General features: G+C 46.2%; 2 protein-coding genes across 3 annotated transcripts in view; both read left to right on the top strand.

The window, feature by feature from the left end:
• Window positions 1–1,197: 1,197 nt before the first annotated feature.
• trmt2b (tRNA methyltransferase 2B) overlaps window positions 1,198–27,115 on the top strand; it is an 83,190-nt gene continuing 57,272 nt past the window's right edge. Inside the window, exons 1-4 of one of the 2 annotated variants that reach the window (XM_085994380.1) lie at window positions 1,198–1,572; window positions 7,284–7,521; window positions 11,967–12,021; window positions 13,645–13,752. In XM_085994380.1, coding sequence (XP_085850506.1) covers window positions 1,494–1,572; window positions 7,284–7,521; window positions 11,967–12,021; window positions 13,645–13,752 — 480 coding nt within the window. In that variant the 5' untranslated portion in view covers window positions 1,198–1,493. Of the gene's footprint in view, window positions 3,392–7,283; window positions 7,522–11,966; window positions 12,022–13,644; window positions 13,753–27,115 lie in introns of both variants that reach the window. The other variant, XM_085994388.1, reaches the window with a different exon arrangement.
• Window positions 23,387–26,769, top strand: LOC147124898 (uncharacterized). The gene is made up of 2 exons (XM_085994399.1): window positions 23,387–23,777; window positions 26,048–26,769. The coding sequence occupies exons 1-2, from the start codon at window positions 23,448–23,450 to the stop codon at window positions 26,129–26,131; spliced, it is 414 nt and encodes a 137-aa protein (XP_085850525.1). The 5' UTR covers window positions 23,387–23,447; the 3' UTR covers window positions 26,132–26,769.

Genomic DNA, 27,115 nt, shown 5'->3' on the forward strand with positions numbered 1-27,115 from the left:
GCAAGTGGAGTCGGAGCTCCAACTATAAATTCTGGGTGGACATCCAGCGGGATACTTGCGTCCGCGGGTGTGGGTGGCCCCCCCCCTCAGATGGGTTGTGGGAGCCCGTAAAACCCTCACGCCATAGGACTAACCACCCTAATGGCTGGTATGAAGATGGTTATCGTCACGGAAGGAGTGTTAACGTGGCCAGAAATCCTTCCACCACTTCATACAGTTCCCGAAAGGGAACAGTGTGAGGATACATACGACGATGACCTGTTGCGCAATGCACCTCCTTGGACCCTCAGTCGCAGATGCGAGGGGGCAAATCGTGCAATTGTTAAATTTTTCATTTTATTGACATGTAAAATGTTGGCCCAGTAATTCCCTTCCAAACGCGCGAGAACGGTCAGGGTACTTACGCGTCTGTCCGGAGGAAATGCCGGTTTTCAGCATGCACAGCGCATGCGGGGAAAACCGGCATTTCCTGTCCTCTGAACAAAGGGGTTCAGAGGCAGAACGCATGCGACTGTACAGGCAGCGCGTGCGCAGTAAAATTTGCCGCTTTCATTCATGCTTTCAGTGAGGTCAAGTCAATACAACTTACACATGAAAAAAGCATGAGTACAGTTGCTCCAGAGGCTGCGGTTGTTTGGGAAAGGGATTAAAGTTATTTTAAGAAATGCTGAGGTAAGTTTTAAAGTTTATTTTTGTTTTTTAAAACGGGTTTTCAGTACTGTAGGTAGAAGGATCAATTGTGGCTATGTGAATTGAATTTGCTGTGTTTATTAAATGTGAAAATGACTCCAACATTTTTAAGAAAGAAACTTTTCATCAGTAATATATTTTAAGTAATTATGTATGTATGTCTGTATATATTCCTTTGCGTGTATGAATATATTCCTTTACTTATGTGTATGAATGTATGTATTATGATTTTCAGAGAAAGTAACTTATTGGAAAATCATAATTAAAAACATACATTCATACACATAAGTAAAGGAATATAAAACATACATACATATACGTAAAGGAATATATGCGGACATACATACATACATAATTACTTATTACTGATGAAAAGTTTCTTTCTTAAAAGTGTTGGAAATGTTACATTACTCATTTTAGAACACTCATTCTCACATTCAATTCACACAGCCACAATTGCTCCTTCTACCTACCGTACTGAAAACCCGTTTAAAAAAAAAATTTAAACTTTAAAACTAACCTCAGCATTTCTTAAAATAACTTTGCTCCCTTTCCCAAACAAAAATATTGCCTTTCAGAAGCTCCACGATAAAATATATCTTCCTCCGCAGCCTTGGACCAACTTTACACATGCTTTTTGCAAGTGTAACTTGTAAGGACTTCCTCACTGAATCCATGAATGAAATCGACGAAGTTCACTGCGCACGCGCTGTGCCTCTGAACCCCTTCGTTCAGAGGACCGGAAATGCCGGCGTTCTCCGCATGCACGGTGTTTCCTGAACGCCGGCATTTCATCCGGCCAGATGCGTGAGTACCCAGACCGTACTCACGCATTTGGACCCGAATTACTGGGCCATTATAAATGGATGCTAAAGATTAAGGGTTTGCTTAGTTTCTGTGTTATGAGTGCTTTTGGAGCTATCGTTGAATTTTCGGGTTGTGCTTGGGATGAGAGAGGTTCTGATGAGATCCCGGTGGCTGTGGGTTGGTGTGAGCCACACATTAATCAATGGCCCAGCACTATATTGTTTTCTGACAGTATATATTTCCAGTCTCCTGGCTTTATTTTACATTTTAATCAGTCGCAGTTTTTCCTTCCGCGACACATCGCGGAAGACGTTCGCGTGGCCGCTGCCCGCGCCCGTGGAGCAAGCGGCTGCCCGCAAACCCGTGAAGAGAGGAGAGGCGCCTCTCCCGAGGCCTTCCTCAGGATCCTGTGGGCAGTGTAGGCGGGAGAGGGGAGGCCTCTCTCCCGGGGTCCAGCCCAGGCTCGACCCGCTGCCTCTCTCTGGGCCGTGTAGACCGGAGAGGGGAGGCCTTTCTCCCGGGTCGAGCCTCTCTCTGGGCCGTGTAGGCCGGAGAGGGGAGGCCTCTCTCCCGGGGCCCAGGCCCGCCTCAGGGCCCTGTGGGCAGTATAGGAGGGGGAGTGGCCTCCCTGTGGGCAGTGTCCCCACAGGCCAGCTGGAGATGGTCTTTAACACCGACCTCATTGATCAATCTTTTGGTCATCTGGGGGATGGGAGTGGCCTCACCCTCCCAAACCCCGGCCCTCCCGATGGTGTCCGGGAGGGGGCAGGGGGGATCGACTTGGGATCCGAAAGAAAGTGGTAAACGTGAAGTTGCCGGCCTCTGATGTTATCCATGCCTTTGTTACCCTGAGACTTAACTGTTCCAACACACCCCTGGCCGGCCTCTCATCTCCCACCCTCCATAAACTTGAGCTCATCCAAAACTCAGCTGCCTGTGTCCTAACTCCCATTTGCCCATCACCCCTGTGCTCGCTGATCTACATTGGGTCCCGGTTAAGCAGCGCCTCAATATCAAAATTCTCATCCTTGTTTTCAAATCCCTCCATGGCCTTGCCCCTTCTTTTCTCTGTAATCTCCATCAGCCCCACAACCCCCTGAGATCTCTGCGCTCCTCCAATTTCCTTTGCCCCACTATTGGTGGCCGTGCCTTCAGCTGCCGAGGCCCAAAGCTCTGGAATTCCCTCCATAAACCTCTCTACCTCCCTTTCCTCCTTTAACATGCTCTTTAACACCTACCTCTTTGACCAATCTTTTGGTCATCTGTCCTAGTGTTTCCTTCTTTAATTTGCTGCCAATTTTTGTCTGATTATGCTTGCATCTTGGGATGTTTTACTATGTTAAAGGTGCTATATAAATGCAAATTGTTGTTGTCAAAATAGAGTCAGCTGTATTAATGGGAGCAGGTATCAAACCATGCAGCATGCCCCCAAGTTATGGCTGTGCATTGTTGTTGATACTACCATGTCATGAAAATCCAACAAATTAGCATTAATTCTGGTCTGGTGATTTCCAGCACAGCTTATTCCTCGCACACTAACAACTTTTATTCCAAGTTTATATTCGACCAATCGATGATTTGAGAAAGTAACTGTGCCCAGAAACACTGCTGTTAAATGAAGGAAGGTCGCTCTGTTATACACTATATTGTAGGAACGGTAGTTCCTATCTGAATAATTGCAGTTCGACTCAGTAAACCAAAACAACAAAGTTTAATAACAACGAAGTTAACTAGTAAACTACAGGAGAAGATGTATACAGGTCTGTTCAGGCTGCGAGGCACTCGAAGACTGCTGGAAGGTTCGGGAAACCGACGTCATGACGTCATCGCGTTCTTCGCGCCACTGGCGGTCACGTGATCGGCATCATGACGTCATCACGCAGAGTATAGGAAGGTATATACAGTATAGTTAACAAACAGTTTAAAGGTGCAGTACGTGGCTGCACTACAATGCAGTTAAAGAGATTATTCTCAAATGTTCTGAGTCTCTTAGTGGCTCCGCCACAGGCGCCCCCCCAGAATGCTCTTTAACAGACAGTGTCAAACGAACAGGAGGCTTGATAAGCCTGGTCGAGCGACGGCGAAACTCAGGCAGTGGGAATGGAGCGTTGAAGGACGAGTCGGTTCTTGGCTGCGTCTGGAGATTATTCTCAAATGTCTGAGTTTCTTAGTGGCTCCGCCACAATGTAATTATAAAGCGTTTTAGCTTCTCACTGGAGTGTTGCTGCAACATGGAAAACAACAGCAAAAGATATATTTTTGGGAGGGCTTTTTTCCCATGCGTATTTTCTTTTCTCCCTCCCTGCTGTTGATACCTTGATGGCCATTATTGATGCATAAACCTTGACTGTGAATATTTCTTGTTATTTAACTTCCGGGGGGTGAGGAAGCACAGTGACGTCCAGTCGAGTCCTCACCTTACATAGAAACATAGAAGATAGGAGCAGGAGTAGGCCATTTGGCCCCTCAAGCCTGCTCCGCCATTCAATGAGATCATGGCTGATCATCCAAATTCAGTACCCTGTCCCTGCCTTCTCCCCATACCCCTTGATCCCTTTAGCCTTAAGAAATATATCCAACTCCTTCTTGAATATATTTAATGAACTGGCCTCCACTGCCCTCTGTGGCAGATAATTCCACAGGTTCACCACTCTCTGTGTGAAGAAATTCCTCCTCATTTCAGTCCTAAATGGCTTACCCCTTATCCTTAGACTGTGACCCTTGGTTCTGGACTCCCCGGCCATCGGAAACATCCTTCCTGCATCTAGTCTGTCCAGGCCTGACAGAATTTTATAGGTTTCGATGAGATCCCCTCTCAATCTTCTAAACTCCAGTGAGTATAAGCCCAATCGACACAATCTCTCCTCATACATCATTCCTGCCATCCCAGGTATCAGCCTGGTGAATCTTCGCTGCACTCCCTCCATGGGAAGAACATCCTTCCTCAGATAAGGCGACCAAAACTGCACACAATACTCAAGGTGCGGTCTCACCAAGGCCCTGTACAACTGCAGCAAGACATCCTTGTTCCTGTACTCGAACCCTTTTGCTACGAAGGCCAACATACCATTTGCCTTCTTAACCGCCTGCTGCACCTGCATGCTTACCTTCAGCGACTGGTGCACAAGAACACCCAGGTCTCTTTGCACTTCCCCTTCTCCCAATCTATTGCCATTCAAATAATTGTCTGCCTTCCTGTTTTTGCCACCAAAGTGGATAACCTCACATTTATCCACATTATAGTGCATTTGCCATGATTCTGCCCAATCACCCAACCTGTCCAAATCGTACTGGAGTTTCACGACATCCTCCTCACAGCATACCCTCCCACCCAGCTTTGTGTCGTCTGCAAATTTGGAGATACTACATCCAATTCCCTCGTCCAGATCATTAATATATATTGTGAACAGCTGGGGTTCTAGGACCGATCCTTGCGGTACCCCACTCGTCACTGCCTGCCACTCGGAAAATGACCCGTTTATTCCAACTCTTTGCTTTCTATCCGCCAACCAGTTCTCAATCCAAGTCAATACCTTGCCCCCAACCCCATGTGCCTTAATTTTGCACGCTAATCTCTTATGCGGGACCTTATCGAAAGCTTTCTGAAAGTCCAAATATACCACATCCACTGGTTCTCCCTTATCTATTTTACCAGTTACATTCTCAAAAAATTCCAGTAGGTTAGTCAAGCACGATTTACCTTTTGTAAATCCATGTTGACTTTGTCCGATCCCGTCACTGCTTTCCAAGTGCTCTGCTATTACATCTTTTATAATGGACTCTAGCATTTTCCCCACTACCGATGTCAGGCTTACCGGTCTATAATTCCCCGCTTTTTCTCTACCACCTTTTTTGAATAGTGGGGTAACATTAGCTACCCTCCAATCCATGGGTACTGTTCCAGAATCTATCGAGTTCTGGAAGATGACCAGCAATGCATTTACTATTTCTAGGGCCACTTCCTTAAGTACCCTAGGATGTAGATTATCAGGCCCTGGGGATTTATCGGCCTTCAGTCCCATCAATTTTCCTAACACCATTTCCCTACAAGTACTGATTTCTTTCAGTTCCACCCTTTCATCAGACCCTATGTTCCCCGGCATCTCTGGGAGGTTATTTGTGTCCTCCTTTGTGAAGACAGAACCAAAATATGTATTTAGTTGGTCTGCCATTTCTTTGTTCCCCATTATAAATTCCCCTGATTCTGACTGCAAGGGACCTACGCTTGACTTCACCAATCTTTTTCTCTTCACATATCTATAAAAGCTTCTACAGTCAGTTTTTATGTTCCCTGCAAGCTTACTCTCATATTCTATTTTCCCCTTCTTAATTAATCTCTTTGTCCTCCTTTGTTGAATCCTAAACTGCTCCCAATCCTCAGGATTATTGCTTTTTCTGGCCAATTTATATGTACTCTCCTTGGATCTTATGCTATCCGTAATTTCCCTTGTTAGCCACGGTTGAGTCACCTTTTTTGTTTTATTTTTATGCCAAACTGCGATGAACAAATTCTGTAGTTCATCCATTCGGTCTTTGAATGTTTGCCATTGCCTATCCACCGTCAACCCTTTGAGTGACATTCCCCAATCAATCCTACCCAACTCGCTCCTCAGACCATCGTAGTTTCCTTTATTTAAATTCAGGACCCTAGTCTCTGAGTCAACTACTTCATTCTCCATCTTAATGAAGAATTCGATCATGTTATGATTGCTCCGACCCAAGGGGCCTCGTACAACAAGATTGCTTATTAATCCTTTCTCGTTACATAATACCCAGTCTAAGATGGCCAGATCTCTGGTTGGTTCCTCGACATATTGGTCCAGGAAACCATCCCGTAAACTCTCCAGGAATTCTTCCTCCACAGTATTGTTACTAATTTGGTTAGCCCAATCTATATGTAGATTAAAGTCACCCATGATGACTGCTGTGCCCTTATTGCACGCTTCTTTAATTTCCCTTTTAATGCCATCCCCAATCTCCGCCTTACTGTTTGGAGGTCTATATACCACTCCCACTAATGTTTTCTGCCCCTTGGTATTTCTGAATTCTACGCATACAGATTCCACATCATCAGAGCTAATATCCTTCCTTACAATTGTGTTAATCCCTTCTTTAACCAGTAATGCTACCCCACCTCCCTTTCCTTTTTGCCTATCTTTCCTGAATATCGAATACCCCTGGATGTTGAGTTCCCAGCCTTGGCCATCCTTGAGCCACGTTTCCGTAATCCCAACCAAATCATATTTGTTTACCTCTAGTTGCGCAGCCAATTCATCCACCTTATTACGAATGCTCCTCACATTAAGACACAAAGCCTTCACCTAGCTTGTCCGTTATTACTCTCCAGTGACGTCAACGGAGAGTAAAATCGGGTGGGGTGTAAAACCAGTGCTGAACCCAATCTCATCAGTTTCCCAATGGATGGGTTAGGTTAAAGTTACCCCCCCTTATGTCTAGACATGCACGTTTCTTGTAAGAATCTCTGGATAGTGATCAGAAGTGGGAACTCTGAACTGTTTAACCTTCGCTAAATCAACAGTACCCCATCACTGAAATCAGCCAACTCAGCTCAGACCAAGAGTGGAAACTGGGATTTCCCTGGTCTCTGTGTCTTAGCTGTTTACTGAATATTCTCGCTTGGCCATTAGCGAGCCTGGGGGATAGATTCTGATTAAATTGTTGAGTAACTGAATTAATTCGGCAATGTCAGATCAGGAAAACTTCCTCCTGCTCTATGAAGCTGATGCTTTCCTTTCATGGCTCTCCTTCTCCCTCTCCCTCTGTAGATGTCACTATGTCAGCTGCTTATCTAAGTTGTCTGTTGCGGATTGTGCCACAGCTGATCAGTCACCGGGTCCTTTGTTTTCGCACCTCCCAAAGGTGCTGCAGAGACGTGACCTTTGATCAAAGCCTCGGTCCAACCACTGCAACAAAACAAGAAAATGCGAGGAAAAGTTCTGAAAAAAGGCGAAAATCTGGCAAAACAGCAAAGTTTCCCAGCACTAGCATAACTTGGGAAGAAAGGTAAGACTCTTTATGTACTTTTCATTTAAAAACGTAATATTTTCTTCTCCCCTTAGATCTTTCCTCATCCCTCCTCATTGTTGGATCATTGCCCTCTGCCCTCTCCAGTGTTGCTTTGTGGCACGCCACTCACAGGATTGACTAGCCCCCCTTCCTGATGGGAACGTAGAAAGCACCTCTCCTCTTCTTTGCACCTCCTCAAGATGACCCGGGATTGGAAATTCACTTTTGGAGCGTCACCAACATCTGTTGTACTTGTCTGAGTTTGCGCTGCTGATGGGGAGCCCCACCGACCGGCCGTGTTTATCGGGAAATTGGGGTGGTGCTGCCCTTGTGTGCTTAACGGGGTGAATAAAGACTGCTTTAGGAACAATGAAACACTTCCCCAATTTAAACCCAAGAGAAGGCACTGGGTGTTCTATCTGCACAAAAGAAACAAAGCCATAGTCTAGCCTTCATAATCTGCAGTAGAACCCATATTGTATTCAACCTTAAATCCATTCACTCCAATTGTGTAGAATTCCAATGGGCCAAACCCCTTCCCATTCATTACAATTACACAAAATCCCAGTGGATCAAGCCTCTTTCCATTTATTCTTAATTACAGGTAGACTACCCTTTATCCGGACTTCCGAAAACCGAAACCCTCTAAAAACCGAAGGTTTTTTCAGTCAGCGTAAGTCGTGCGCACGACATGACCAGAGTGGCGCACGACTTACAGGCCGAGCCGGATAAGGGATAGTGTAGCATTTTTCCGCACATCTGAAAACCGAAATCGCTCAGCGTAAGTGTACCAGCCTTTATCCGCACATCCGAAACCAGAAAACCTCTGAAAGCCGAAAGTGGAGCAAAGCATGACTTCTGAAAACCGAAATGCGCACAACCACGACCCCTGCCGACCCCCCCCCCCGGCCGAACCCGACCCCTGACCCCCACCGACCCCCCCGCCGTACCCCACCCCCGCCGACCCCCACCTCATTTCGGATAAGAGATAGTGTACCAGCCTTTATCCGCACATCCGAAACCAGAAAACCTCTGAAAGCCGAAAGTGGCGCAAAGCATGACCCGACGCTGCCGATGCTTGACCCACGCAGGTGTTATGCTGCTCTGTGTGATATTTGCTGCTCTCTTAGATATTTGCTGCTATTTGCTGCTCTCTTAGATATTTGCAGCTCTCTTAGATATTTGCAGCTCTCTTAGATATTTGCTGCTCTCTTAGATATTTGCTGGCTTTTAACAATTTGTGAAAATGCTAAAAAGAGCTGCAGATACCCCAATGGGTAACAGTGAGAAGCAGAGAAGGAAGCATCGCTCATTATCGATATCGCAGAAAGTGGAGTTATTGCAGAAGCTTGATCGTGGTGTGTCTGTGCGACATCTTACTGAAGAATATGGTGTGGGAAGTACCACCGTATATGACTTAAAGAAACAGAAAGACAAGTTGTTGAAATTTTACACTGACATTGATGACCATAAACTAATGAAAATGAGGAAAACATTGCATAGGGCAAAAAATGAAGATCTTGACCGTGTGCTGATTGAGTGGATTCGACAACGCAGAGGTGAACGTGTGCCACTGACTGGTTTGATGGTCATGAAGCAAGCTAGAATATACCATGAAGAACTGAACATTGAAGCTGAGTGTGAATATTCAGAAGGTTGGCTGCATAAATTTAAGAAGCGTCATGGTATAAAATATCTGAAAATCTGTGGTGAAAAAGCTTCTGCTGATCATGAAGCAGCTGAAAATTACATAGATGAGTTTGCAAAAATAATATCGGATGAAAACCTCGGTCCTGAACAAATTTACAATGCTGATGAAACAGCTCTGTTCTGGCGCTACGTTCCTAGAAAAACATTAGCAACGGCTGATGAGAGTGCACCAGCAGGTTTTAAGGATGCTAAGGACAGGTTGACTGTTCTTGGGTGTGCCAATGCTGCAGGCACACACAAGTTAAAGTTGGTAGTGATTGGAAAAAGCCAACATCCGAGATGTTTGAAAGGTGTATGCAATTTACCTGTGCATTATTATGCGAGCAGGAAAGCATGGGTAACCAGAGGAATATTTTCTCACTGGTTCAATAACCACTTCGTACCAGCGACACGAGCTCATTGCAGGCAAGTTGGACTGGAAGAAAACTGCAAAATTTTATTGTTCCTGGACAACTGCTCCGCACATCCCCCTCCTGAACTTCTTGTGAAAAGTTATGTTTTCGGCATTAACTTTCCCCCTAATGTGACATCTTTAATACAGCCTTGTGACCAAGGAATTTTACGCTCCATGAAGAGCAAGTATAAAGACGTTTTTTTGAACTCTATGCTTGATGCAATCAACAGAGGCGAAGGAATCCAAAGCTTCCTGAAAGAATTCAATGTTAAGGATGCCATTTATGCAGTTGCTAATGCTTGGAACGATGTTGACAAACCAACATTAACAAATGCTTGGCACAGACTTTGGCCTTCAACGATGTTTCATGAAGATGGACCTGCAGATGATGAGTTTGAAGGATTTCCTGTCAGTCAGGAGAAGATGATGATATCAAACCTCCTCACTTACGCCAAAGGTTTATCATCCGAAAGTGTAAATACTTTAGAGGAAGCTGACATCGAAGAAGTGCTGAACATTGACAATGATGCACCTGTTGTGAATTCATTGAGTGATGGGGAAATTGCTGAAATGGTGTTAAATAAAGACAAGCATGAGGACAGTAGTGATGATGATGATGACATTGTGAACACAGGTGAAAAAATCCCCATAGACGATATGGTGACAATGTGTGATCAGTTAATTGCTGGCCTTGAAAAACGTGCATTTATCAGTGAGCAAGAAATTATGCAAGTTTACTCAATTAAAGAGAGACTGCTTAGACAGAAACCAATGTTAATGAGACAGATGACACTGGAAGAAGTCTTTAAAAAGGCCGTCTGTTGTAGTCATGCTTCATCACTTGAGAATCCTGTTCCTGGCCCATCTTCAGATGTCCAACTCCAACCTGATGACAATGATGCCAACACTGATGTATCCTCTTCTCCAAGATCCTCAAGCCAGATGTAATGCTGCTTCATCACTTGAGAATCCTGTTCCTGGCCCATCTTCAGATGTCCAACTCCAACCTGATGACAATGATGACAACACTGATGTACCATCTTCTCCAAGATCCTCAAGCCAGATGTAATGTACCTTTATTGCATGTTTATGTACAGGTATTTAGCTTAGTTTGTACCTGTACATGTTTGAAGTTTTACTGAATGTTTTCCTTACAAATAAACTGTACTACAGTATTTATCCCTGTAACTACAGTATTTATAGTCGTTATTTATCCCACCCTTTCGGATAAGGGATAGTGTATCCTTTATCCGCACTCCCGAAAACCGAATTACCTCTGAAAACCGAAGTGTTTTCGCGCACCTTCCGAAATTTTCCTAAAACCGAAACACGGCTGGTCCCGAGGTTTTCGGATAAAGGATAGTCTACCTGTACTCAGAATTCTAGTGGACTGGATTTCACATCTACCCAATTCTCCTTATCATATAGAAGTCCTTACCCAAGTGTAACATTGCCTATAAACTCCTGTTATTGGTCATTCATTTGTAATCCTCAGTCATAAATGCAAATATCACGAGATAGATTTATTTCAGAAAATAATATTTTTGGATACAGTTTGAGTAATTTGAGAAATGACGTGGTGAGTGTAGCAGGCTTGGGAGGGTCAGGTGACTTTGGACCTGTGGTTCCCAAAGCTCTCCACCACAGGGGTTTTCTTCGCCTCCTGTCTGGGTCTGTTGTAGACTCATTGATAGAGATTGATGCCATGATTAGTCAACACTCCATTATCGTTGCATCAAGATGGTAGAAGGTGAACTAAATGAATCTTGGTCTAGTTATGTTTAGCAATTACTATGTTCCTATATAGTGGAATCTCTGAGAAATGAAATGGTATCTGTGTGAAAGTGGTTTTATTGAGCAATAAATTCCATAAACGCCATTAGGCAGCAGTGAGTGGTTCACAATGCTGGCACAGGATTGTGTTATTGAGGCAGTTACTGAAATATAATCTTCAGTTGGGTATAGTTCCTCTCTAAACACAATTGTGCCTTCATTTGGGCGCTGCTGGAGGCTATTCTAAAGGTAGATAGTTTCCCAGTGTGACAGGTTCTTGCGCTGTATTTCGTGCAGATCGTTCAGGATTTCTGGCCCAGAAGACATTGGGGGTAATTATAATCAAACTTGCCAGGTGGGAAACCCACTGGATCGGGTGGAACGCCAGTTTTACACACCACCCAATATTATTTTCCAGTCACTTCAACGAAGAGCAAAATCGGACGAGGTGTGAAGCCAGCGTCGCACCCGATCCCGTCAGTTTCCTGATGGGCATGTTAGGTTAAGATTGACTCCATTCTGTAAAATTTTCTTCCTGCACTACCTTTTATTCTTTCCGTCCCAGGCTGGCTGATGCTGTGACCCCACTCTGGAGAATGAGCTATGAGGAACAGTTGCAGGTTGGTGAAGGGGCTGAAATGTCCACATTATCACATTTGTAAGAATGGTAAGGAGACCAAGGTTCAAACAGCAGGCTGGAAATTGCCCAAATCCCACTCCAGAGAGACTGTGGGTTGGAGAATTTGAGCTCCAGTAAGCCCTGTCTCTGACCCGCGCTGCTTGCGAGCACACCCATTCATTGGGACTGTGGGATTGGTGAAATTACCCGTAAGCCATTTCATGGTACGTTGCAGGAATGGGTTGAAAATCACAGCCCGTTTTCTCTGGGCTGTAACGTTTAATACTGTTTTATAGCATTGAATTGTTTCAAAGCATACCGCTATCCCGCGTGTACATGGTCACTGCAGAATCTCATCAACATCTGGCTGAGACCTTCCCTGATATTGCCAATAATTAAATTAGTGTTTGCACTCGTGAAGGACTTTAGCTCGCTGTAGGCCAGCCCATAACTGTATGAAAGACTGAATAGGCTGGGGCTCTTTTTTGCTCTAGAAAAGAGAAGGTGACCTGATAGAGGTCTTTAAAATTATGAAGGGTTTTGATAGGGTGGACGTAAAGATGATGTTTCCACTTGTGAGGAGACCAAAACTAGGGGTCATAACTATAATCACTAATAAATCCAATAGGGAATTCAGGAGAAACTGCTTTACTCAGAGTGGTGAGAATGTGAAATTTGTGGTTGTGGTGAAAAACATAGATGCATTTAAGGGGAAGCTAGATAAATGCATGAGGGAGAAAGGAATAGAAGGATGTAGTAATAGGGTAAGATGAAGTATGGTGGAAGGAGGCTTGTGAGCATAAACACCGGCACAGACCGAATGGCCTGTTTCTGTGCTGTAAATACTATGTTGTTCTGTGTAAGAATGGTAAGTCCACTGGCTGGATCTTGTCTCGCCCCTGCTGCTGCCAGTGCCTTTGGTAGGAAGCCACTTCTCCAGGAGACTTTGACTACCTCTGATGGCAAGACCACCCCCGGCACATTAATGTTTACTGGCTGTCTGGTAAAGGTCCTCACTGAGACAGATATGGTTGGTTTGATAACGTACTGAAATTGGTCCTGCGTTTACCTTGTTCAGGGGGCTGGCTACTGGCTTCGATTATACAGCACTCGTGGGAAGTAAAAACTCCCAATTCAACGCCCGGCCATGTGATTTGGCAGTAAAAGAGAAAAGAAAGACTTGCATTAAGACAGCGTCTTTCATGATCTCAGGATGTCCCATTGCGCTTCACAGCCAATGAAGTATTTTTGAAGTGTGGCCACTGTTGTAGGAGACCCGGCAGCCAATTTACGCACAGCAAGCTCCCACAAACAGTAATGTGATAAAGACAAGATCATCTGTTTTAGTGATGATTGAGGGGTAAATATTGGCCAGGACACCGGGGATAACTCCCCAGCTCTTCTTCGAAATAGTGCCATGGGATCTTTTACATCTATCTGAGAGGGCAGACTGGGCCTCGGTTTAACATCTCATTCAAAAGACGGCACCTCCGACAATGCAGCACTCACTCAGCACTGCACTGGAGTCAGCCTGGCTGCGTATTTCATTGAAGTTCTTTGGGACGTCCTGACGATGTGAAATGTGCTATATCAACACAGGTATTTGCTTTCTCCTTCCTTCTAGGTTAAATATGAAGCTCAGAAGAGGACCCTTCAGCTGTTCACTGCCAGCCTCGCCGATTGCTCTGGGGCCAATGGCCTCTGCTGCCCGCTACATCCAACTCTCCCCTCGGTCAGTATCCAACAGCGTAGACTGAACTGCTCACCCCACAGAGCTGTAGAGCAGGGAGGGGTTTTTCTTTTAAAAAAAAGAATCCACGTGATATATTTGAAATGATTTTATTTTCTCTACCTTTTGTCCGAGCTCCTGGGGCCCACGGACTATTCCCCAGCAGAGTCGTTGCTTTTGTGCAGAGAGAACAAGTGTAGTTCTGGGTGACTTGTTAATTTTCACTGCCCCTTGTGGAGGAGTAGTTAGCCTCTTCTTAGCCCCTCTCCCTGTGCCACAGCTGGATGAGGAATTGTGGGATTGAACTCTGCTCCCAAAGCGCTTTACAGATAATGAAGAACGTTTTGAAGTGAAGTCACTGTAATGTAGGGAAACATGGCCGCCAGCAAACTCCAAACAAACAGCAGTTGGTTGAGGGATAAATATTGGCCAGGACTCCAGGAGAATTACCCTGCTCTTCTTCAAATCGTGGATTGGATCTTTTACATCCACCTGAACAGGTTTAACATCTCATCCAAGAGATAGATAGCGTCCTCTGGAGCCGAGAATGAGAATCCCGAAGGGTAAGGGATATCTCGTGACAGCTTGAGAGGAATTTGGAAAGGGAGGGGGTAAATCCAGCTGTTGTGGTCCATGTCGGAACAAACGACATAGGTAGGAACAGGGAGGAAGTCCTGCTGAAAAAGTTTCAGGAGTTAGGAGCTAAATTAAAAAGCAGGACCTTGAGGGTAATAATCTCTGGATTATTGCCCGAGCCATGTGCAAATTGGCATAGAAGCAGACAGATCAGGAGAATTAGCACGTGGCTAAAGGGCTGGTGTAAGAAAGAGGGGTTCCTTTTCCTGGGACACTGGCACCAGTTCTGGGACAGGAAGGAGCTGTACCGATGGGACGGGCTCCACCTGAACCGGGGATGGGTCCCGTGTCCTAGTGGAAAGGGTAAATAGGAAGGTGGCAAAGGCTTTAAACTAGTAAGACGGGGGAGGGATCTACAAGAAATGAAGCCAGCCTAAATATAAACAAAACAGGAAAGGAGATCTTAGGAAAGAGTAAAGTAAGGGAGGACATTGATGGCCAGGGACTAAATAGAGTAATAGAAGAGGAGAGTAAAAAGATGGTTAAAAATAAAGTGAGAGGAACTGCTATTAAAAATGAGTTAAACTGTCTGTACAGCAATGCACACAGTGTCCGTAATAAAACAGGGGAGTTGGAGGCAATCATGTGTTGCGAGGAACCAGACATAGTAGGGATTACTGAGACATGGCTACGGAAAAATCAGGACTGGGAATTAAACATTGCAGGGTACAACATATTTAGAAAAGATAGAGAGGGGAAAAAGGGGAAGTGGAGTAGCTGTACTTATTAGGGATAACATAATGGCAGTAGAAAAAAGTGACGCAGCTATCAGCAAGACAGAAATAGAATCCATGTGGATAGAGGTAAAAGATAATAAAGGATCAATCACACTAATAGGGGTAGTCTACAGTGGAAGGGAGGTAGAGGAAGAAATATGCAAACAAATTAGGGAAATGAGTAAAAAACATAGAATAATAATCATGGGGATTTCAACTACCCCGATATTAATTGAACAGAAGTGGTAGGTGTTAAGTATGTGTATTGTATTGAACAATTAACACAAAGACTTAAACGTATAACTCAAACAGGTCTTTACTGGTTGGAGGTAGGGACTATACGTAGGTCTTTACTTCATGCCCACAGGCGGGAACTGAGGGGAGATCAGTACCCACAGTACTATTTATACCCCTATGGCCAGGAGTGGTACTGCGTATCACTACGCCCTACAAGTAGTGCAGTCCTGTCCATAGGTTCAAAGTAGCACACATATTACATACACAACATTCCTCCCTTCCTAGCTTTACAGTCATCTCCCCATTTAACATAACGTAATAACATATATACATATATAACTTCAGGTTTACATAACAGAATAACATAGATACATAGATAACTTCATGTCAAAACAGATCACAGATTCAGTCTCTGCGGAAAACAGTTCACAGATTCAATCTCTGTGGTGTAGTCGGTTCACGTTGCTGGAGTGACTCATTCAATAGTCCTTCCATGGATTTAACAGTTTGAACTTCCGAACTGAATTGGCTCCGTTCGGAGGGACCACGTGTGTGATCTGGTAGAGGTAATAATGGTTCAGATGGGTCATCTTCTGTTTCGACTTTTCCTTTTCTGCTTCTTGGAGACTCTCTGGGCTCCACTGTCAGCTGCCAGCTGCATGCGCAGTTCCTCCTTCTCTTCCTCCTTTTTCCGTAGTAGAGCCACCTTCTCCCGATGTTCCGTAGACTTTCGGTGCTCCTCCATGATTTCTGTATGGTGGGAGTCGAAGTTACAAGTTGGGCAGGACAGGACATAGTAATATTCGGTGTCGTCCTGATCTAGGCCAGAGAGAGGGTCTTCTATTTCCTCCATACCCAGCTGGGCGTTAGCCAGCTTTTGTTCCAAGTCCAGACATCTTTCCTGAAGAGACTTCTTCATGCGTACCTCTTCATCCAGCTTTTTCTGGGCTTTCAGCAAGTCGTTTACTAATGACCTCATTTGAGATTTTACTACTTCAACTTCTTTTGGAGATTGATTGATCGGACTATTCAATCCCTCTACCGGAGCAGCTGTTTCAGCGGTCTGTTGTTCTACGTTGACGTGAGTCAGCGTACTTTTGGCATCCAAGGGCTGCTCTGTTGCAGTCATCTCAGTCTGTGTTGCCACCTCAGCTCTTCCAATAACCTTTGAGAGCTCCGAACCCCTTTCGTTTGAATATTGAAGTTCGTGTTCAAGTTTTTCCCATTTCAGAGTCCTGTCCTTCAGCATATGCAGGAGTTGGCTGACCGTTAACTCCTCTGACATCAGACGTTTTGTGTGCTCCTGCTCCATTTTCTCCATCAGCTGCTTCTGTTGTCTTTCCAGATTCTCCAACTCTATATCAAAGAACTCTTTCGTTGCATTCAACTCTTGCTCAAAACGGCGAAGCATTTGTTCTAATTGCTGTTGTAGTTTGAAATGGAGTTGAGTTCGAGCCCGGTGTCCCTCAGAAATGGGCACATCAGTAGACTTGCCAGACTCAGAATCCACAGTTAAACTATGTTGTTGTTGCTCAGTGGAATTCTGTGCTGAAACTTTGTCTTTTGCACCTGAGTTGGGCTTACCATCATCCGTTCCAGAGTCTGGGCCGACTATCTTCACCGAGTTCTCACTCGTTATTGTTTGTAGGAAATGCCAGTCCATATTCATTTTCCTAATCCACTCCCGTCCTAGTAGTGGAGAACCTCCTTCAGATATCACATATAAGTCCATTATTTGACTGTCTTCGCCCTTGTGGACCACTGCAACCTTTATTGTCCCGATGGGGTACACTCTCTCCCCCGTGTAGGTTGTCAATATAATCTCCGTATCCTGTAGGGGAATATGTTGGAATAACCTTCTGTAATCTTTCTTATTCATGACCGACAATGCCGATCCAGTGTCCAATTCCATTTTTACTTGGACTCCTTCTATCTGAAGAGTAACCCAAATTGTCTGGAGGTCTGCACCCTTACCAACGTTGAGTACCCTTAAGCTAGCCAGTTCAATACTGCTTAAGCCAGCCAGTTCATTACTGCTAGCGTCTGAATCGGACTCCTGTTCGGCCACCTTGTGTACTTTTGCGTATTTTCCTTGCGGTGACTTCTTGTTGCTGGTCTTCTTCCCTGACCTGCATACTCTAGCTATATGTCCAAGCCTACCACAAGTTCTACATTCTTGGTTTTTAAACCAACACTGGTTCTGATCATGCGTTGTCTTTCCACAACGATAACATTTGCCAGAACTCACACCCAATTTGTGTGCACTGAGCTCCGGTGACCGTAGCTGCATTACTGCCGTGCCTCTCGCTGCGGCTTCGTGTGCTGCTGCCATAGTGACCGCCTTCTCAAGCGTCAGCTCATTCTCCTCGAGCAGTCGCTTTTGTGTATCCTGTTTAAATAAACCACACACAAATTTGTCTCGTAGTGCATCTGTCGGTCCCGTTCCAAACTGGCAATATTTCGCTAATTTACGCAATTCCAGCAAATATTCAGCATTGCTTTCATGCTGTAGCTGCCTTCTGTCGTAAAATTTAAATCGTTCCGCTAGCATCAGCGGCGTGGGGTTTAGATGATCTTTCAGGACAGTAACAATCTCATCGAACGTCTTATCCGCCGGTTCATCTGGTGATAACAGGTGTTTCAATTGCCCGTATGTCTTCGCACCCATTAAATTTAATAATGTTAGAGCTTTATCTTGGTCACGAATTTTATTGGCCTTACAATAATTTTTTACTCTTTCAACATATATGGCCCAATCTTCGAGGTCACTATCAAAGGTGCTAATATTCCCGTGTTTAGGCATTGTAGATTTGCAATTTCTCAGATTTTATTTTGTTTACTTGTTATCAAAGATGGCGGCTTCCCGCTCTTGCCGTCGTCCTCCGCCCACAAAATGGCGGTTTTCCCGCGCTTGGCGGTCTTCACCCGTCCCCCGACGCCGTCTCCCTTCAGCCCCCGAGTGCGGCCCTTATCTTCGCCGCGATCGATAGCCCGCGCTGTGCACCGCGGCTCACGCACCTTGAGCTTCTGCAGCCGCCGCGCCTTTCAGTCCGAGTGCGGCCCTTATCTTTGGTCCCGATCGCTGGCCCGCGCTGCGCCTCGCACTTGAAGCGGCTCCCGGCCTCTGGCTCACCCGCTCGCGCGGCTCTTGCTCGCTCCCTCCCGGGCTCTGGCTTACCAGCTCGCGCGTTTCATCGCGGCTCTTATCAGGGATTGCGATCGCCCTTATCTTCTCCAACTTCCCCAGCCCTGTCTTTGCAGCCAACGCTGCACGGCTTACCCCACCACCTAGGTTGAACAAGGAAACTGCAGAAAGACTTCTGTCAGTCGCTGGAAGCTGTCAGGATGGCTGCTGCACTCCAGTGCTCAGTCGCTGATGGAGGCTTCAGAGTCCTAAAGCCTGTCACTTCTAGTGGGGTGGTGATGTTTGAAACCTCTCTTCAACTGCCGCAGGGTAAGAACCTGACTCGTCGCCAGTGTTAAGTATGTGTATTGTATTGAACAATTAACACAAAGACTTAAACGTATAACTCAAACAGGTCTTTACTGGTTGGAGGTAGGGACTATACGTAGGTCTTTACTTCATGCCCACAGGCGGGAACTGAGGGGAGATCAGTACCCACAGTACTATTTATACCCCTATGGCCAGGAGTGGTACTGCGTATCACTACGCCCTACAAGTAGTGCAGTCCTGTCCATAGGTTCAAAGTAGCACACATATTACATACACAACAGTAGGTAAAGGGGATAAGGGAATGGAGTTCCTACAATTTGTACAGGACTCTTTTCTAACCCAATATGCGAAAAGCCCAACAAGGGAGGATTTGCTATTGGATCTAGTAATGGGGAATGAACCAGAGCAGATAAGAGAAGTAAAAGTAGGGGAACATCTAGATAATAGTGACCATAATATAATACGCTTTAAGATAATAATTGAGAAGGAGATAAGTATGACGAAGACCACGGTAATAGATTGGAGAAAAGCTGAGAATAGAATTTGGGAAAATAAAATGGACAACAATATTGGCAAACAATGATGTAGAACAGCAATGGGAAACATTTAAAATGGTGTTCAACAGAGTCCAGGAAAAATATATTCCGCTAAAAAACAAGAACAAGCTAAACACTAATAAGACACCATGGATGAATAAAGCCACAAGGGAAAAATTGAGGGTAAAGAAAGAGGCATACATTTGAGTACATGGACAGCAGGGGAGTGCATGATAAGGGAGAATACGAAGAGATTAGGAGAGAAGTAAAAACAACAATTAGCAAGGTGAAGAAGAACTATGAAATTAAATCATCAAGGCACATAAAACAAAATATTAAAATATTTTACAGGCACATAAATAAAAAAAATTAAAATATTTTACAGGCACATAAATAAAAAAAGGAAGATTAGGATGGGACAGGGCCACTAAGGGACGGACAGGATAATATCACAGGCAGCGATAGAGAGATGGAAGAAATATTAAATAATTACTTTGCTTCAGTATTTACCAGGGAGATAGAACAGGTGGACATGACATCGGATGATGAGATTAGTAATGAGATAACTGCATTTAAAATAAAAAGAGGAGATATATTAAATAACTAATCAAACTCAAAAGAGGATAGACAGATTTTTGAGCAACAGTGGAGGCAAGGGTTATGGGAAGTGGATAGGAAAGTGGAGTTGAGGCCAAAATCAGATCAGCCATGATCTCACTAAATGGCGGAGCAGGCTCGAGGGGCCAAATAGCCTGCTCCTGCTCCTATTTCTTATGTTCTTAGGATAAAACCCCTGGTCCGGATGGATTATGTCCGTGCATTTGAAAAGAATCTAGGGAAGAGATAGCAGAGGCATTACAACACATATTTAATAATTTGTTAGAAAAATGTGTAGTGCCAGAGGACTGGCGGATAGCTAACGTAATACCTATATTTAAGAAGGGAGATGGAATATGTCCAGGGAACTATAGACCAGTCATCTTAACATTGGTGGTAGGAAAAATAATGGAATCCCTACTAAAGGAGAAAATAGAAGAATATCTAGAAACCAAAAATATAATAATGAATAGTCAACATGGATTTCAAAAGGGAAAGTCCTGCTTGACCAACCTCATTGAATTTTTTGAAGAGGTAACAGAGAGTAGACAAGGGTAATGCAGTAGATGTTATTTATCTAGATTTTCAAAAGGCCCTCAATTCTGTGGGCTTCTACCTTAGATAACAGTCTTTTATGTGGGACTTTATCAAATGCCTTCTGGAAGTCCATATAAATAACATCCATAGACATTCCCCTGTCCGCTACTTTAGTCACCTCTTCAAAACATTCAATCAGGTTTGTCGGGCATGAACTACCTTTCACAAATCCATGCTGGCTCTCTCTGATCAACTGAAAATTTTCACGGTGTTCAGTCACCCTATCCTTAATTATAGACTCTAGCAATTTCCTGACAACAGGTGTTAGGCTAACTGGTCTATAACTCCCTGGTTTCCCTCTCTTGCCATTCTTAAATAGCAGAGTGACATGCACAATTTTCCAATCTAAAGGGACGGTTCCGGAATCTAGAGAACTTTGGAAGATCATAGTTAGGGCATCTGCAATGTGCTCACCTACTTCCTTTAAAACCTTGGGATGGAAACCATCTGGCCCTGGGGAATTGTCACTCTTTAGTGCCATTATTTTCTTCATTACTGTTATTTTACTTACGTTAATTTTATTGAGTTCCTGTCCCTGATTCAGTATTAGTTTCTTTGGGATTTCCGGCATACTATCCTCTTCTACTGTAAATACTGACGCAAAGTAATTATTCAACATGTCCGCCATTTCCCCATTGTCATTGACAATATCACCGCTTTCAGTTTTTAAGGGGCCAACATTGCTCCTGACCACCCTCTTTTTCCTAATGTAACTGTAAAAATTCTTCGTATTGATTTTGATATCCCTTGCAAGTTTCTTTTCATACTCCCTTTTTGTAGCTCTTACTATCTGTTTTGTGACCCTTTGCTGTTCTTTGTATCTTTGGATCTGTGCTATTTTTTGCATTTTTGTATGCCCTTTCCTTTAGTTTTATAGTTCCTTACCTCTTTAGTTGTCCATGACTTTTTTTTTGACAAGTAGAGCTCTTGCCCCTCGGGTATAAACTGGTTCTGTATCACATTAAATTATTTTTTAAACATCTCCCACTGATCTTCTGTCATTTTACCCATTAACAGATTTGCCCAGTTTACTATGGACAGTCTCTAGCTCATCCTGTTGAAGTTCACCTTACCTAAATCTAGAATCTTAGTAACTGTTTCGCGTTTCTCCCTTTCAAATGCTATGTTGAACTCGATCCTGTTATGATCACTATTGGATAAATGTTCATGCACAGTTAGGCTGTTAACTAAATCTGGCTCATTATTCATTACTAAATCTAATATGGCATGCTCCCTTGTTGCCTCTAGGAGATATTGTTGTAGAAAACTATCCCGGACACACTCAAGAAATTCACTACCTTTCTGACAGGTGCTAGTCTGCTTTTCCTAACCTATATGAAAGTTAAAATCTCCCATTAAAACCACTCTGCCTTTGTTACACGCATGTCTAATCTCTGCATTTATACAATCTAGCACTTCAGAGCTGTTACCAGGGGGCCTATACACAACTCCCACTGCAATCTTAGATCCTTTCCTATTTCTTAATTCAACCCATAAGGTCTCCATTGGCTGCTTACCTCTCTTTAAATCCTCTCTTATCATTGAAGTGATTTCATTCTTAATCACTAAGGCTACTCCTCCCTCTCTGCCATTGTCCCTATCTTTCCTGTAGACCTTATTGTGGTAAACCACTTTTACCGTTTACTATCGTTACACTATAGTTATCACTGTTAGATCGTTTCCCTATAGTTATCACTGTTCACATTGTTGTGTCACTGTACGAGGTCGCCTCTTGTCACGCTGCTATACCTGGGCTGACCACTGCCGACTCCGCCCATGGCTCCACCTACCTGCCCGGGTATAAAGGTGGTCGACTGGCTGGTATTCCTCCTTCTTGGATCCGATCACCCACGAGGGTGGGCTCTGTTATTTAGTCAATAAAAACCTATAGTTACTTTCTTAACTCGTCGCTTTTCATTGGACGAATTGATAGGTATATCAATTTTATTGACTAAATTTTAAAATGTCGTCACTTGAGCAGCCAAACAACCAGTCAACGGAGCAGCCAAACGACCAGCCAGACGCCCAGCTACAACAGCCACAGCAGCCGGCTTGGCTGCGAGCCCTCAAACCACCGTACCTGGATCTAAACCCACAAGCAACAAACGCAGCCCTCGACTTCAAACACTGGCTGTGCTGCTTCGAATCCTACCTGGAAGAATCCGGCGTCCCTCAGAGATCCAAACTAAGAGTTCTGACCGCCCAAGCGAGCCCTAAAGTATACGCACTCATCCAGGACATTACTACTTACGAGGCCGCTATCAACCTACTGAAACAGCAGTACCGGAGCCCGGTAAATTCCATGTATGCCAGACACCGCCTAAGATCCCGCCCGCAACAGCCAGGAGAGTCTGTAGCTGAATTTTTACAGGCGCCACGAACACTCGGCAGGGACTGTGACTTTAAAGCAGTATCGGCTGCAGAAAACACTGAAGATAACATCCGCGATGCCTTCGTGAAAGGCCTTCGGTCCGACTACTCACGGCAGAGACTGCTGGAATCAAAGGACCTCGACCTGAACATAGCTGCAGCCTTGGCCTACTCCCTAGAAGTGACCCAGCGGGACCTCGAGGTGTATTCCAGGTACAGTTCGCGACTCTGGGACTCGGGCCCGACCCCGACCGCAATACCCCTCGTAGCGCCGCCCCCGGGACCTACCTCAGCGTCGGCGTCCCGGACCCGATCGGGACCGCCACCCCCGGTACCGGCTGCGACTTCGGACCCCCGCGACCGGGCCGCCGGCTGCTTCTTCTGTGGGCAGGCGAAACACCCGAGGTCGCGCTGCCCAGCCAAAAACGCGACGTGCTCCAGCTGCCTGAAGAAAGGCCACTTCGCGAAGGCCTACAGAGGGAGAGCAGCAGAGGCCAGCAGTGCCTCATGCGAACTGTGGGGGCGGCCATCTTTTATCAAGGCCACAGATGAGCAATGGGGCGGCCATCTTTGATCCAGGCAACCGACGCCAGCAGTGCCTCATGTGGGTTGTGGGGGCAGCCATCTTCTCCACCATTTTGCCCCACCTCGTGGGCGCCTCCATTTTACCCACCACGCTCGACCGCCACCTTACCTCCAGACCTGACGACCGCTTCACCTACAGACTACAGCGACCCGCTCAGCCACACACTAGCCTCCGTCACACTGGACCAAGCTCGCCCGCATCAGCTGTCCAAGTCAATGATGGACATCAAAGTAGACGGCCACGCCACGACCTGCCTGTTCGACAGCGGAAGCACGGAGAGCTTCATACATCCAGACACGGTGAGCCACTACTCCCTCACTGTCCAGCCAACGCGCAACCGGATCTCGATGGCATCGAGGTCCCACGCCACAGACATCAGCGGCTACTGTGTTGTGACCCTGTCGGTTAAGGGCACGGAGTATAAAAACTTTAAACTCCTCGTCCTGCCCCAGCTATGCGCTGCCGTCCTACTAGGGCTGGATTTTCAATCCCACCTCCAAAGCGTCACTCTAGCATACGGTGGACCCCTCCCCCTGCTCACAGTCGACAACCAGCAGCCTTTAAATCGCCCACCGCGTAACACCTGCGGCCTATCCACCCTCAAGGTCCCGCCACCTTCCCTGTTCGCTAACCTCACCCCCGACTGCAAACCCGTCGCTACCAAGAGCAGGCGGTACAGCACCGGGGACAGAGCTTTCATTAGCTCTGAGGTGCAGCGTCTCCTGAAGGAGGGCATCATCGAGGGGAGCAGCAGCCCCTGGCGTGCCCAGGTTGTAGTCGTTAAGACCGGCAATAAAAACCGCCTGGTCATCGACTACAGCCAAACCATAAACCGGTACACCCAGCTGGACGCATACCCCCTTCCCCGCATATCTGATATGGTCAATCAGATTGCTCAATACCGGGTATTCTCTACCATCGACCTTAAGTCGGCCTACCACCAACTCCCTATCCGCCCCGAGGACCGCCAGTATACTGCCTTCGAGGCGAATGGCCGCCTCTACCACTTCCTTAGGGTCCCCTTCGGCGTCACCAACGGGGTTTCGGTCTTCCAAAGGGAGATGGACCGGATGGTTGACCAGAACGGGCTGCAAGCCACGTTCCCCTATCTAGATAACGTCACCATCTGCGGCCGCGACCGGCAAGACCATGACGCTAATCTGGAAAGATTCCTCCGTACGGCCCAACGGCTGAACCTCACCTACAATAAGGAGAAATGTGTGTTTAACACCTCGCGCCTTGCCATCCTCGGCTGCGTAGTAGAGAACGGAATCATCGGCCCCGATCCCGAAAGAATGCATCCCCTCATGGAGCTACCCCTTCCCCACTGTCCAAAGGCGCTGAAGAGAACCCTGGGGCTCTTCGCCTACTATGCCCAATGGGTGCCGAATTATGCGGACAAAGCCAGACCCCTCATGAAGTCCACCTCCTTCCCCCTTACGGAAGAAGCGCGCGCGGCCTTCTCCCTCATCAGGGGAGACATTGCTAAGGCCACTATGCACGCAGTGGATGAGTCCATCCCCTTCCAAGTGGAGAGCGATGCATCCGACTTCGCCCTAGCCGCTACCCTCAACCAGGAGGGGAGACCGGTGGCCTTCTTCTCAAGGACCCTACAGGGCCCTGAGATCCGACACTCTTCGGTCGAGAAGGAGGCCCAGGCGATTGTGGAGGCAGTACGCCGCTGGAGGCATTACCTCGCAGGCAAGCGATTTACCCTCCTCACCGACCAGCGTTCGGTCGCTTTTATGTTTAATAACAAGCTGAGGGGTAAAATCAAGAACGACAAGATCTTGAGGTGGAGAATCGAGCTATCCACCTACGATTATGATATCTTGTACCGGCCTGGTAAGCTGAACGAACCCCCTGACGCTCTATCGCGAATTACATGCGCCAACGCGCAAATTGATAGACTTCAGACCCTCCACAACGACCTCTGCCACCCCGGGGTCACCAGACTTTACCACTTCATTAAGGCCCGCAACCTGACCTACTCCATCGAGGAGGTCAGGACCATGACCAGGAACTGCCAGACCTGTGCCGAGTGCAAACCGCACTTCTTTAGGCCGGACAGAGCAAGCCTGATCAAGGCCACCCGCCCCTTCGAGCGCTTGAGCATCGATTTTAAGGGGCCCCTCCCGTCCTCTGACCGTAATGTGTACTTCCTCAACATTGTTGATGAGTACTCCCGTTTCCCCTTTGCCTTCCCCTGCCCAGACATGACCAGCACCACGGTCGTTAAATGCCTGAACGACCTCTTTGCCTTGTTCGGGTTCCCAAACTATATACATAGTGACCGGGGCGCCTCCTTCATGAGCGAGGAACTCCGTCAGTTCCTACTAGCGAGAGGCATCGCCACTAGCAGGACCACCAGCTACAACCCCCGAGGGAACGGCCAGGTGGAAAGAGAGAACGCGACGGTATGGAAGGCCGTCCTCTTAGCCTTAAAGTCTAAGGGCCTCCCAACCTCTCGCTGGCAGGAGGTCCTCCCGGCGGCACTGCATTCCACCCAGTCACTACTTTGCACTGCCATTAACGCCACCCCCCATGAACGAATGTTTGTTTTCCCCAGGAAGTCGACTACGGGAACCACGCTACCAACCTGGCTGACCTCTCCGGGGCCTGTCTTGCTGCGAAAGCACGTGAGGGCCCATAAAACGGACCCCCTGGTCGAGAGGGTGAACCTCCTGCACGCCAACCCCCAGTACGCCTACGTGGCATACCCAGACGGGCGGGAGGACACAGTCTCCTTACGAGACCTCGCACCCTCGGGCACTCCGGAGACACCACCGCTACCCCCCCCCACCACCCCCCAATTCCAGCCCAGGTAGACGGTACGCCGGAACCCCAAGAGCCTTCGCCTACCTCGCAGACGCCAGCATTAACACCGGAGAACGCAACACCGCCGCTGCGACGATCAGACAGACTTACGAGGCCTCCGGACAGACTGACATACCAGAACTGGTAGTACACTTCACCCCGCCGGACTCAAATCTAAACAAGGGGTGAATGTGGTAAACCACTTTTACCGTTTACTATCGTTACACTATAGTTATCACTGTTAGATCGTTTCCCTATAGTTATCACTGTTCACATTGTTGTATCACTGTACGAGGTCGCCTCTTGTCACGCTGCTATACCTGGGCTGACCACTGCCGACTCCGCCCATGGCTCCACCTACCTGCCCGGGTATAAAGGTGGTCGACTGGCTGGTATTCCTCCTTCTTGGATCCGATCACCCACGAGGGTGGGCTCTGTTATTTAGTCAATAAAAACCTATAGTTACTTTCTTAACTCGTCGCTTTTCATTGGACGAATTGATAGGTATATCACTTATAACCTGGTATATTTAGTTCCCAGTCCTGACTGTCTTGCAGCCATGTCTCAGTAATGGCTTCCATGCCATACCCTTCAATTTGAATTCGTGCCTGCAGTTCATTCAATTTATTCCTTATACTCCGTGTGTTTGTATAAAGAATGCTTATTTGGGCCACACACCCTAGCCTGCCCTTCAGCTCTGATGTTTTACTCACATGTTTCTTATTTCTCTCTCCTGGTTTAATCGCTTTACATCTTTTAGTTTTCCCTTTACCTGTAGTGCCTAAAACACAATTTCTGACTGTTCCTCTACTCTTTTCCC

Source organism: Somniosus microcephalus, chromosome 1 (genome assembly GCF_052327205.1).
Source record: "Somniosus microcephalus isolate GS21.2 chromosome 1, FLI_Smic_1.0, whole genome shotgun sequence".
In the NCBI taxonomy this organism is placed as follows: Eukaryota; Metazoa; Chordata; class Chondrichthyes; order Squaliformes; family Somniosidae; genus Somniosus; species Somniosus microcephalus.

Bases quoted from the DNA above. Each gene is read 5' to 3' on its own strand.
- LOC147124898 (XM_085994399.1), top strand. From the start codon at position 23,448: ATGGGGCGGCCATCTTTGATCCAGGCAACCGACGCCAGCAGTGCCTCA. The intron at 23,778-26,047 runs GTGAGCCACTAC...TGTTTTCCCCAG, and splicing joins GCTTCATACATCCAGACACG to GAAGTCGACTACGGGAACCA.